The sequence below is a fragment of the Manis javanica genome, chromosome 8, assembly GCF_040802235.1.
Source record: "Manis javanica isolate MJ-LG chromosome 8, MJ_LKY, whole genome shotgun sequence".
NCBI lineage: Eukaryota > Metazoa > Chordata > Mammalia > Pholidota > Manidae > Manis > Manis javanica.
Genome location: NC_133163.1, coordinates 123,461,844 through 123,475,855, shown reverse-complemented (window position 1 = coordinate 123,475,855; position 14,012 = coordinate 123,461,844). Strand labels below are relative to the sequence as shown.

The following is a 14,012-nucleotide window of genomic DNA, read 5'->3' as shown; positions in this document are numbered from 1 at the left end:
TGTGTATATGTACCACCTCTTCTTTATCCATTCATCCAGTGATGGACACTTAGGTTGCTTCCATATCTTGGCTATTGCAAACATTGCAGTGATAAACATAGGGGTGCATATATCTTTGAATCAAGACCTCACATATTTTGACACTCTGTTGTTAGATACATAAAGGATTATTATGTCTTCATAGAATATTATCTGCTATCACTATGTAATGCCTCTCTTTATCCCTGATAACTTTCCTTGCTCTGAAGTCTGCCCTGTCTAAAATTAATATAGCTATTCTTGCTTTCTTTTGAATGATTGGTGTTATATCATTCTTCATTCCTTCACTTTTAATTTATATCTGTCTTTGTATTTAAAGTGGGTTTCTTATAGGCATTGTTGTTTGATCCATTCTAGCCATTGCTACCTTTTAATTGGTTTATGTAGACTGTGACATTTAAGGGGATTATTGTTGTAGTTGGATTAATATCTGCTTCTAGATTAGTATTTCTTGCTATTTTCTATTTCTTGCCATTGTTCTTTGTTTCTAATTTTGTCTTCCACACTTTTTCTGCCTCTTGTGGTTTTAATTGAACATTTTGTGTAATTCCTTTTGCTCTCCTTTCTTATCGTATCAATTGTGTTTCTGTTTTTACTTTTTTAAGTGGTTGGCCTAGAGTTTGCAGTATACATTTACAACTCGTCCAAGTCCACTTTCAAATAATACTATACCATTTCATGAGTAGTTCAAGTACCCAATAATAGCAATATAGTCCTAATTCCTCCCTTTTAACCCATTTATCATTGCTACCATTCATTTAACTTATACGTAGCTGTGTATAAGCATACATAATCAAATATATTGTTTCTATTATTACTTTCAACAAACTTATCTGTTAGATCAATTAAGAATAAGAAAAATAAAAGTTTTTGTTTTATCTTCACTAATTCATTCTCCAGTGCTCACTTTCTTTATGTAGATCCAAGTTCTGACCGATACCATTTCCTTCTCTCTGAAGATTTTTTTTTTTAACACTTCCTGCAAGGCTGGTGTACTACGAACTAATTCCCTCAATTTTTGAAGTATTTCCCTCCACTTTCTTCTTGCTTTCATGATTCCTGAGAAGTCAGATATAATTCTTAAGTAAAGTATTTCTTTTTGGTCTGCCATTAGTCCTATTTGGTGTTCTCTGAGCTTCTTGGATCTGTGCTTCGGTGTCTGACATTAATTTGGAGAAATTCTCAGTCATTGTTTCAAATAATCCATTTGTTCTTTTCTCTGTTTACTCCTTCTTGTATTCCCATTACACATATGTTATACCTTTTGTAATTGTTCCACAAGTTTTGAATAACTTGGTGTGGTTTTTTTCCCCAGTCTTTTTTCTCTTTGCTCTTCAGTTTTAGAAATTTCTCTTATCATATCCTCAAGGTCAAAGAGTCTTTACTCGGCCATGTTAGTCTACTACTGAGGCCATCAAAAACATTCATTTCTGTTAGTATTTTCTATCTCTAGGATTTCTTTTTGATTCATTAAAATTTCTATCTCCCTGCTTACATTATCCATCTGTTCATGCATGCTGTATACTGTTTCCATTAAGTCCCTTAACGTATTAATCATAATTTTTAAAAATTCTGATCTGGTTAATTCCAGTATCTGTGTCATATCTTACTCTGGTTCTGATGCTTATTCAGTCTCTTCAAATCACGCTTTTTGTCTTTTAGTATACATTACAATTTTTTGTTGAAAAGTAGACATGATGTACAGAGTAAAAGGAGTGATGGTAAATAGCCCTTTGGTAATGTAGTGGTAAGGTGAGGGGGGAGGAGAAGCATTCTTTAGCTTTATGATTAGGTCTCAGTCTTTTGGTGAGCCTCTGCTCCTGACTGTGAACTTGACCAGTGCTTCTCAGGGTTTTTCCCCCATTACGTGGGACAGAATGGCTGGAGGGGGCTAGAATTCTAGTGTATTTCCCTAGCACCGTAAAAAGTGTGATAAGGATGTGGAATTTTGGAACCCTCATATATGGCTAGTAGGAATGTACATGTGCAGATGCTTTGGAAAACAGTTTGGCAGTTCCTCAAAATGTTAAACATGGAGTTACCATTTGACCCAGTAATTCCATTTGTAGATGTATGTCTAATAGGGTTGAAAACATGTCCACACAAAATGTGAACACAAACATTTATGAGCAGTGTTATTCACAATAGCCAAAAAGGAGAAACAGCTCAGGTCTGCAGCTGATGAATGGATAAACAAAACGTTAAAAGGGAATGAAATACCGATGCATGCTAAAGTGTGATGAACCTAGAAAAACTTGATGCTAAGCAAAAGAAGCCAGACATAAAATGCCAAATAGCATATGAGCCATTTATATGAAATGTCTAAATGGGCATATTCATAAAGACAGAAAACAAATTAGTGGTTACCTGGGCCTAGGGGAAGGGGGGAAGGGGGAATGACTGCTGATGGGTACCAAGTTTCTTTCGGGGGTGGTGAAAATGTTCTGAAATCAATTATGGTGTTAACTATACAACCTTGTAAATATATGAAAGTCACAGAATTGTACACTTTAAAGGGGTGAATTTTATGGTATGTGAACTATATGCTCAAAAAAATAAAACACCTTAAAATTATTAAAAAATAATAAATAAAATAAAATAACTTAAGATGGCTTTTGGTATGAGTCAGGGATAGAAAGCGTGGAGAGATGAGGCTGAGTGGGTTTGGGTGAGTTAGGTTTGAGTTGGTTGGAAGTTTTGACAGAGCTGATGTGATGCTGGGAAATATCCTAAGAACATGCAGAATGACTGCTGAGAGCATTGAGGCCCCAGTTGTAGTTGAATGGCATAAATTTACACTGGTAATCTATTTTGTTATTTTTCTTCAACACCGTCCTTGAGGCAAAATTCAGGGTTGATCTACATTCAGAGTATAGAAAAAGGCAAAGGAATTGACAGTGTTAGCAAAAGAATATATGAAGTGTAGCCATGGAATCTAAGCTGGACAGAGAAAGGAAAGCCAGGGGTCAGTGAATAGAGGTTTGTGTGGTTAAAGGTCATTAGTAGTAAAAATAATTGAGAGTTGAAATAACTAGGAGATAGTGATTAGAGATTGTTAAATTTGAGTTTGGTATAGCCAAGTGACATGATGTTTAAAGGAACTGGAAGTTTTGCAAGGACTGTAGTATAGAAAATGAGGGCAGAGTCCCATCTCTTAACTCTGAGATGCGTGGTTGGAGAAGGAGTAATGAGTGAATGTGGTTAGAGGACTTAATGAAGTGGGATTAACATACGTAAAGTGAGGAAAGAGCACTTGAAAAGGTCCAACCCTGGAAAAGGGAAGTACAAATTGTGCTTCCAGCACCATCCAACACTTTTGGAATAATGTAATCTATTCTTGAGTCCCTTTTGTTAGGAAAGGTTACTAGAACAATCTTAATTGAGGAAAACTTAAGCTCCACCTAACACCCTTGATTCTAACTCTATATTGACCAAAGCAATATTGTGATTATGATTTGGCGCTCTGTATTACGACAGGGAGAGAATGTGTTGATTGGCCAATAAATATCCAATGTGTTTAATGTAATTCTCATTATAATTTTTAGTCATTAAAATATCTTGACTAGCCGCTCTGTTTTATACATCAAGTTTTTTCAGTGAGTGGTTAGTGTTAGAGGAGATTTTTGTATTTCCAAAGATAAAGTCCAGCCCCTGATTCAAAGTGAAAGCCCCAAGGTAATACCATTTTTTGAGGCCTCCAGGTAGAAAGAAGCCCTCACTGGTTAAGTCCCTTCTGCAAGGAAGCATCTGCATGAACACCTATTTATATAAGTTGCAGTGAAGAAGCAAACTTGTATATCGCTTTGCCGTTATTCATATTTCTCTTCTTTCCTCTTCCACAGCAGCACTCATTACATTAAGTGTTTTGCATAGAATTTCAAAGTTCATTGTGACCTGAATACTGGAACATTATCAGGCACAGATGCTGTACTGAAGGCTTTTGGTAATTAGTGGCTTGGTAGCTGTGATTCAGTTTGAATCACCTCCTCATGGACCATATGAAAGCAGATTCTTGCAGGATCCCAGCCAAATTCTTGGGAATCATTTTATTTTCCAACTTAGTGGACTAGAGGCCTTCAGATTTCACTGGACTTTTTCTCATTTCCTTCTTTTGTTGATCTTGGCCCCTTAACCTTCCCCCCACTTCATTACTCATTTCTTAGGGACCTGACTTCTCAGTAAACACTAGAGAAAATATATCTGAAGGCATATGGGTTGAGTAAAGCAAACTTGAGGAAAAAAAGGAAGAAATATGTGTTCTTTGAACTTCCTCTGTTTATATGATCTGTTTGCATGTTGTTAAGGTTTTGTTGTCCAGCTGCCTCTCCACATTTCAAAAACGACTAAAGGTATTGGTGAGGCACTCTGAAAGGGTTATGTTGGCATAGTGAGTGAAAAGACACTTTATTTGCCCCCTATCAGATAATGTGTCTTCTTTTGAGGTGTGGGAGGGATGCCAAGAGCTTCAAATGCTGAATCTTGAAGTTCTTGAAAGGCCATTTACTTCTAGGGAGACTTTAAGAAAGAAGTCAATTAAATGAGGCCTTTTAAGGTTTGGGCAGATGTATCTGGCTATTTGAATGTTTGCTCATGACTTACAGCTAGGCTATATGGCATCTAATTGATAGTTTTCTTTTGGTAAAATGAGTACTGGTATATGGTGATGTTAGCAGCCCTTAAAGCCTGGGCTCTAATATCGTCTGTACATAATGTGAACTAAAATGTAAATATACTATGTCAGGGTTATCCTAGAAAACATCTAGAAGTGAATTTTTGTGATATTTGTTGGAGCCCTTTGTAAACCTCCCTATTATGGAGGAACTGAAAAGGGCTAGCCAGACTCCCTGCACATCAGATGAACTCCTTACCCTGTGGTGGAACAGAAGCTCCTCTCTCTGCCTTCCATTCCCCAGTCACTATAAGGGGTGGGTATAGATACGGGAAATAAATGTGCAGAGCTGCGTATTTTTCACATTAAGCCATTTGTGGACCTTGGTCTGCCAAATAACAAATTTGGAAGTGAAAACAAAATAAGTAAGAATAAGAAATAAATCATCAGTGTTATTATCATTTTGAATAACTCTCGAACGTTTAGAATATGGTGTCAGTGTCATCGGCATTTTCTTCGTACTTCCACCTCAGTGGGATGAATCCTAGCTCTGTTTGGACTGCTGTGCTTTCCTTTTAATTGCTGTTTCACTAGGTCTCCTTAACAGCAGACCTGAAATAACTGCTGAGGGAGCTCCTAAGTGAATTCTAGTAATTTGCTTCTCAATTCCCCCAGATTGATGGAGGCACTCTTTTCTTGAGTGGTTTGCAGTTCCACTTTAAGTGGCTGATGTTTGGAGTCACTATTGAATGTTTTGTTTGAATATCATTTTCGTGATGAATGGAAAGCTGCAGCTTCTAGCTTTATGGGGTGAAGCCCTTGGTGGTACGCTCTGAAAAGGAAAAATTTTTCTTTGTACTGATAGACTAAATGAAATTACTCTCTTTGTCACTTTGTCCTTTTAACCTTTCAGTCTGATAACCTCAAATTCTCATGATTTATTTGTTTTCTTCAATTAAGCTCACTTGTTTCCTGTACCCAGGTGCATGCAATTCCCACTTGGGTCATCATGGTCATGTGGCGTATATTTCTGACCTGGAAGGGTGGTTTCTTTAACTCTGAACCACACTGGTATGCCTTCCATCCTCTATTTCCTTAGCATCATTTCCTTTTGCAGGGCTCAGTTTGTCACCTTTTAATCTAAAGGTGACTCATCTGGGACTGAGAACTAGTAACTCTGTAATAACCCCAACACCTTTCTTTATATAATAATACTCAAAGCACTCACTATCTTAGCCTTTCTCTTTATGAAGCACTTTCAGTTCAATCCTTCACAATAACCCTGTGGGTTAAGTCAGCAGTTTTGTCTGTGTCTAAAATGACCAGTTGTCTCTCAGAGAGGTAGCAGAACTTATTCAGGGTTACAGTGCTTCTGAGTTCCTTTGTTTAACAGTTTTTAAAGGAAATGAAGAATACCTTTGAAGACATTATGACTGAACAAAAAGGAATTTTCCAAACTGTGTCCCAGTTAAAATCTTACTGCTTTTAGTCTAGTCAGTTGATAAGACCAGGTTAAAAGCCCATTAACTAGAGAGTTTAAATGGATGTGTCAAGTCAAGAAAATAAATACTTAGGTCAATTTCTATTCTGCTACTGATGTGATAAAGTTAAGGAAGCCTGGCTCTTAAATTAGTGGAAATTGAACTGGAAGTAATTAAGCCATTAATTATTTTTTATTCTCTCTTCCTTTCAGAGAGATGGAAACCTTGATGACTAGTTCCACCCTACCCCCGCTTTTTGCGGATGAAGATGGCTCCAAGGAGAGTAATGAGCTGACTACAACTGGGTAAGCAGCCGCTTTGGGACGCTGGGCTTCTGCCTAGGCTTCAAAACAAAGCTGACAAGGTATGGGGTACTAAAGAGGCAGTTTTATATCATAAAAATAGAAGGTATGTTTGTTATGCTTCGCACAGAGAGTGAGAGCCATTGTAAGCTGCTTTGTAATCGGCATTCAGTTGTCACTGCGGTGCTCTGATTCCTGAACTGGAACAGCAATACGTGTGACCTAAGAAACATTGGTGACTGCCAGTTGAGAGAATTACATAGTCACCATTAAATAAATACCTGTTGTAGGGCTAGTTCTAAACAGCAAATTTATCTTCCATTTGAATTACCAAAGATACTAAAATAATTTTTTTCTCAAAGGTCAAATTTTTTTTTAAGATCAAATTTTTTAATATGGTTCTTTATTCAAGAGCTCTGACTTCTGTTCCTTTTTCTTTCCTCCTACCTCCTTTCTTTGGTGTTTTTGGACAGAAATGTAAAGAAATACAGAAAAAGGGTTAATAGCAGCAGTCCCTCTTCCCTTGAAAATCTGCTCCACTTGAATTTTTGTCTTTTCTGTAAGTTATTTTCCAAAGAGGAAATGTATTCACAATAGATTGAAATGCTAGCTAATCTCTAAGATGAATTAATATTCTTTAGAGCTCTTTTAAACTAGACTATACTTTGTAATTATGTTTCTTTCGCACACATTCATTTTACAGATACCTCATTAATAGCTGCCTTCTGACCTTACTATTCAAATGAAATTCTTCTCCATGACTGTTCTGAAGACTGCCTAGTTGCTAAATCCAATTCATTCAGTAAAAAGTTTCTGTCTGCTATGTGCCAGACACTGTTCTAGGCATGAGATATCAAAGAATGACCGAGACAAAAATCCCAATCAGGTGTAGAGCTGAAATCCTACTGGGGAAGTCAGACAATAAATAGAGTGAATACGTAAAATGCACGTTGTTGATAAGACCTACAGATTAACAAATAAAGCAGGGAAGACGGATAGGAAGGGTTTGGGGTGCAGCTTTAAATAAGATAGCCCAGAAGGGCTTTAAAAGTGATTTAAGTAGAAACCTAAAGGAAGTAAGGTGTAGATGGTGAAAGCAAATTCTGGTGCGCTAAGACCCCACCCCTTAAGATCCAATCACCCACGCAGAACACACCCCACCCCTACTCCTTAAAAACGCGCCTTCTCACCCACGAGCTGCTGCTCCCTCCCTCTGGGGCAGCCATTTTCTCCTTCAGATAATAAAATCTCTTGCGTGGGCCCATGTCTCCTGAGTCGTTCTGGGGTAAGGAAGGTGGCAGCAAGATACCCTTTCAGATGGCACACAGTTATCTGGGGAAAATTATTCGAGACAGAGGGAGGAGTAAATGCAAAAAGCCTGAAGTAGGAGTGTTTCTACCTTTTTAAAAATTGGCAGGGGGCCAGCGTGGCTGGAGCAGGGTATACAGGGAGGAGAAAGGTACTAGAGGACTACATCAGTACTTTTCAAACTTTAATGTATTTATTAATTGCCTAGAGATTTTACTGAAATGCAAATTCTCTAAGGGCCAGAGGTTCAACATTCTAGTAAGTTCCCAGGTGATGCCAGTGCTTCTGGTATGAGACCTGTACTTTGGGTAGCAAGGAACTAGGTCGTGTAGGATGCTAGAGGTCAGAGTAAGCACTAACTCTAAGTAACTCTGTTACTCTGAGTGAGGTGGGAAAGTATAGGAGGATTTTGAGCAGAAATATATGATCTGACTTTTTTTTTAATAGGACCCCTATTAAATCTGACTTATTTTTTAATAGAATCCGTATTAAAACAAGGAGACTAGTTAGGCCCCTGAAATAGTTTAAGTAAAAGATGATGGATGACTTGAAGAACATCATTAGTAAGTCTGACAGGAGTATTTTTGTTGGACTAGAATGGGCAAAACTTCACTAGAGTGGGTTTCAAAGATTATAGAAATAGGGTAGGGGTTAGTGATAAGTACAGAATTCTAGATAAGTTTTGAAGGTAAGCCGAATAGGATTTGCCTGAAATACTAGATGAGATTATAAGAGCAATAAAAGAACAGTCACAGACAATTCCAAAAAAAAATTTTTTTTTGAAGAGTCACAATGCATTTTAATCAGTTAAATACCCTACGAATTCCAGAAACTGTGTATACTTTTTTTCATGGTTCTTATCTTTTTTAATATCTTTTTTTATTAAGGTATCATTGATATACAATCTTATGAAGGTTTCACATGAGCAACATTGTGGTTACTACATTCACCTCTATTATCAAGTCCCCCCCCAACCCCATTGCAGTCACTGCCCATCAGCGTAGTAAGATGCTGTAGAGTCACTGCTTCTCTTCTCTGTGCTGTGCTGCCTTCCCCGTGACTCCCTTATATTATGTCTGTTAATCATACTGCCCTTTAATCCCCTTCTCCCTCCCTTTCCACCCACTTCCCTTTGGTAACCGCCAGTCCCTTCTCGGAGTCTGTGATTCTGCTGCTCTTTTGTTCCTTCAGTTTTGCTTCCTTGTTAAACTCCACAAATGAGGGAAATCACTTGGTACTTGTCTTTCTCTGCCTGACTTATTTCACTGAGCATAATACCCTCTAGCTCCATCCATGTTGTTGCAAATGGTAGGATTTGTTTTCTTCTTATGACTGAATAGTATTCCAGTGTGTATATGTACCACATCTTCTTTATCCATTCATCTACTGATGGACACTTAGGTTGCTTCCATCTCTTGGCTACTGTAAATAGAGCTGCGATAAACATAGGGGTGCATCTGTCTTTTTGAATCTGAGAAGTGGTATTCTTTGGGTATATTCCAAGAAGTGGAATTCCTGGGTCAAATGGTATTTCTATTTTTAGTTTTTTGAGGAACCTCCATATTGCTTTCCACAATGGTTGAACTAATTTACATTCCCACCAGCAGTGTAGGAGGGCTCCCCTTTCTCCACACCCTGGCCAGCATTTATTGTTGCTTATCTTTTGGATGCTGGCCATCCTAACTGGTGTGAGGTGTTATCTCATTGTGAGTTTGATTTGCATTTCCCTTATGATTAGTGATGTGGAGCATCTTTTCATGTGCCTGTTGGCCATCTGAATTTCTTTGGAGAAGTGTCTGTTCAGCTCCTCTGCCCGTTTTTTAATCAGGTTATTTGCTTTTTGGGTGTTGGACAACTCCAAAATTTTGGCCTAAGAGACAGGGATGGAATTGCCATTAATTTAGATGGGGAAACCTGAGTGATTGGGGAAGGAATTTTAGGAGCTAAGTCTTAGAGATTTTAAATTTGAGATGCTTATTAGAATTCCTAGCAGAGTTGTCAAATAGGCAGATTGATATGGGCTTTGGATCTAGGGGAGGTCTGGACTAGAAAGAGAAACTTGGGAGTCATTGGCATGTAGCTGATATTTAAAGCCATGAGACTGGTTAAGATCACCAAAGAAATGAGTACTATATAGATAGAAAAGAGATGAGATCTAATGCCTGAGCCCTGGGATCCTCCAGCGTTTAGAAGTGAGGCAGAAGAGGAAGAGTCAGCAAAGAAGGCTAAATAGAGTAGTTTTAAAAAAAAAAAACAGAAAAACAGTAAAACCAGAGGCTTCTGGGGTCCTAGAAACCAAGTAAAAAGAATTTCAGAAGAGGGGAAGAGATCAACTGTGTCAAATACTTCTGGGAAATCAGATGAGATGAGGGCTAAGAAATGACACAGTGACCTGACAAGAGTATAAGCACAGATCCCCTTTGGATTGGGTTTAAAAGGAGTGAAAGGAGAGAAATTGAAGTCAGTAAGTGTAAACAGTTCTTCCCCTATGAAGAATTTAAGTCAGTAAATTATAAATAATTCTATAAAGAAAAGGAGAAAAATGAAGTAACGAGAGAATGTTTCTGTTGTGTTTCATTTTGCTGTAAGACAGGGTAATAATGCCACATCTGTAGGTTGATTAGGCTGATTCAGTGGAGAAGAAAGAATTGATGAAAACCTGTCTCTGAATAGCCTCCAGGGTGTGGGATCCAGAGCACAGATGTCTGGTTGTTGACTGTAACTAAGAGGATGGACCTCATGGGAACAAGAGAACCTTTTTTTTTTTTCAGTCTTTATCCAGCTTGTCTCCAAAGCAGGATTTGACGCCTTTGGCCACTCCTGGTCTTTCTTGTCCATTTCCCTCAGGGATTCATAGGATTGATATTCTTTCCCAAACAGATTTTCATATTTTATTGAAATAAAATGTACAAAAGCTAGTAACTTCAAAATTGGTGGCACAGTTGAAATGAGCATGACACTGAAAGAGCAAGTTGCCTAAGACATCCAAAATGATGGAACTATTCGGAAAACAAAGCTATTGAAATCAAGACTGGATCTCTGATAGCATCTCTTTTTTGAAGACAGTTGGCTCTGAGTTCATAGATTCTCTTACCCTTTTTCAAAGGATCTCAAAAATGGAGGAAACTTCTGCTTAAAATCATCTATTATGTTTTTTAGAAGGAATCAGGAAAGTATACATTTTTTTCATTTCCGGAAAGCTGCATCTGCTTTCATTCATTTCTCATTCTACCATAATCTGATTTTTATTCCCGTAATTCCACTAAAACCATACTCCCTAAAATTGCCAGCAACCTTCAGGTCTTCAGATTTAGCAGATACTTTTTAGAATATCTTATCTGACATCTTTTTGCTTGGTTAATATTCCTTTCTTATAAGTTTTCCTGCCTTGGCCTCTGTAAAAATATTCTCTCTTTAATCTGTTAATGTCCTGCTTAGTCTTTCCCAGCTCTTCTGACACCTGCTCCTAAAAATGACACTGTCCCAACACAGTTCTGTCCTGACTTTACTTCTCACTTTCTTGAGAATATCTTGTGCATTATCTCTACAGGCTGATGCCTGGCGAATCAATCTCATGCTTCTCTTCACTTCTGTTCTCACATGACATGTCTCCAGTGATCTGTGGGACTTAATTATGCCATGAGTGTTTCAGACTTAACCACTTTCTCATCTGTCTATCTGTCTTATACATGCTCACACACTCCACGTTTTTACTTTGGTTAATAGATCACAATCTCTCAGTCTGGAAAACTCAGAATTACCTTTGACTCCTATTTCCTTCACTGTTTATACTCAGTAATTCACTTAGTTCTCTCTACTCCACCTCTTGAGCGTCTCTTAGCTTTCTCTCCCCTGTCCATCCAGTCTGTTGCAGTAACCTCCTGGTAGGTCTCCCTTTTTGCTATTACACCCTATTCTTTCTGCCTGTAATGACTTTGTTTGCCATTGAATACCTATTTGTCTTTCATGACCTCCTCTGTAAAATTTTTCTTACAATCTTCTCCGTACATACAAAATCGATCATACCTTCTACCATGCCTTTATAAAGGGCACTTTTTTTATAAACCTCTATTTCACTACAGTGCATTGTGGAGTATACATTTTCCAGAATAATAACTGAATATTACTCTCATATATCTTCCCAGCACCTTCCTCCCAAAAAACTGGAAACTCCCTAGCACATTAGGTATTGCCTTTTCTTTCAGTCCTTCATCAGCGTGTGATAGGGAAAGTCAGTCTAAGACCCAACAATCATGTGTGCCTTCTTGTATCAACTTTTGAGAAGGATGAGATCTGGTTTGCTGACTCACCTGGAACAGAATAGTGGAAAAAGAAAATAAATATATCTGTCTGATTTATTAACATTTATACTTGAACTTACTAAACTTGATAGTATCATTCTTAGATGTTTGGTTCTCAATAAACACTGTAATCCAAGAAGAAATTGCCCCAAGAACTCTGTTTTGTAATGGGGACAAACCGTCTCTACAACTCACATTCCTTTTCTCCTTTTCCATTAATAGTATTTTCCCTTTAATAGTATTTACATTGGAGATATGTTAATGGTAACATATAAAAGTAAGACTCCATTGCATGCTCAGAACTAAAATGTGAAGTCTATGTCAAGGGGAGAGGTAATTTGCGGGGACAAGATTATAGTTGTTTTTAGTAGGAGACTTCTCCATGGAACTGACCTGGTTCAATCAAGAACTGAAACCATTTTTTTAAATGCTCTGTAGCTGTTCTGGAGACATTGCTTAGACACAGATGAGATGAGAGAATTAACTCAAGGACTGGCATTTGCTTTTGCTGTCCGTGAATTTATCTTGAACCTTGGTAAACAAGAATTTTAGATGCTGCTGATACTGACTTTTGCACTTCTGCTGTTCCCCAGGTTAACCCACCCAGAAGTTCCATACAGCGCTGGGGCCACATCATCCACCGACAATCCGGAATTCGTGGAGGATCTCTCCCAGGGTCAGTTGCTTCAGAACGAGTCTTCAAATACAGCAGAAGGCAATGAACAGAGGCATGAAGATGAGGTAGGCTGAAGCATCCCCCACTGGTTACTGGTCTCAGAAGCTTCTGGAGAAGCAGTAGGCAAAGGTGTTTATCAAGATGTTCATCCTCTGGCCTTCTTACATTCTGCACAATTTTCTGTTTTGTATTTCTTGTTCCACATAGAACCATATTAATAGTTTTAATGACATAAAGACAGGTAGACTCGTTTTTCCCTGCCTAAGAAATCTGTACCTCTATCATATTATAAGCTCAGTAAATGCTTGCTGAATGAGTGAATAATTTAATTAAATAAGTCATTAATGAATAGGTCACATACCCTTGTTCAAGGCCACGCACTGCTCATCAAGCCCTGCAGCATGGAGTTACATGTGCCCAAAGCATTCACACCACTTAAGAAGTCATCCACCCTCCCCTAGGGGGCATCTTTCTCTAATTCGCACAAAGCTCCTGAAGGGTCTGGGCAGTTATGCCCTTGTGCTTTCCGTGTTCCATTGTCTGTTGTAAGGCACTCTTTTTTAGCCATAATAAAGTACCACCATTGATTTTTTTCTTATTTTAAAAGAGCTGGGTTTTTTCTTGTTCTCATTCTTAAAGATTATGATGGATGCTTAAAGCTTTTCAAACATCTTAAAATCCTTAGTAGCTCTAAAGTTGCTAAGTTTACAGAGTTAAAAACAGAAAAAAAATCTAGTACCAAATACACCATTTGCCCGATGGGAAATTATTGCACTATTTTAGATATATTTGGACGAGTGCCATACTGAAATTAATATTTAGATGTTTTTGCCCTATTTTGCTTATCTTTCTCTTCTCTGAAATAAGAATTCTTATTATATCTATAAAACTTTATTAACTGATAGGCTATGTGTATTTGTAAAATTATGAAGCAAAGTATAATATACCTCACACCTCATTTAAAAGGATACAAGAAAAGGGCTGTAGTAAAACTTCAGTAGTACCTCAGTCCTTTCTTTAAACTTTTTTAGAGGTGATTTCATCTTTTGATTTAATTTTAACATATAAAGACCCCTTACTTTATAAAATAAACACTTTAAGGAGCAAGTCATCAAGCCAAAGAGCTAGTCTCCATTTTAGGTATATTGTAGTTGCTAAAATTCTTCCCAGACGTAACTTAGAAATGTGTCCGCCACAGGACACACACTTGTCTTTGAGTGGTGCCGGTGAGAAACACCCTTAACGAGTGATCTTTAACCCCCGCGCTGCGACTTCCTCTTCGTCTGCCTGGTGGAT

At 37.9% G+C, this 14,012-nt stretch overlaps 1 protein-coding gene across 2 annotated transcripts in view; it reads left to right on the top strand.

Annotated features, from left to right (window-relative positions):
- The window catches only part of HMG20A (high mobility group 20A), a 64,718-nt gene that overhangs the window by 33,432 nt on the left and 17,274 nt on the right, over positions 1–14,012 (top strand). Inside the window, exons 2-3 of one of the 2 annotated variants that reach the window (XM_017665713.3) lie at positions 6,342–6,434; positions 12,634–12,781. In XM_017665713.3, coding sequence (XP_017521202.1) covers positions 6,346–6,434; positions 12,634–12,781 — 237 coding nt within the window. In that variant the 5' untranslated portion in view covers positions 6,342–6,345. Of the gene's footprint in view, positions 1–6,341; positions 6,494–12,633; positions 12,782–14,012 lie in introns of those variants that run through there. The other variant, XM_017665714.3, reaches the window with a different exon arrangement.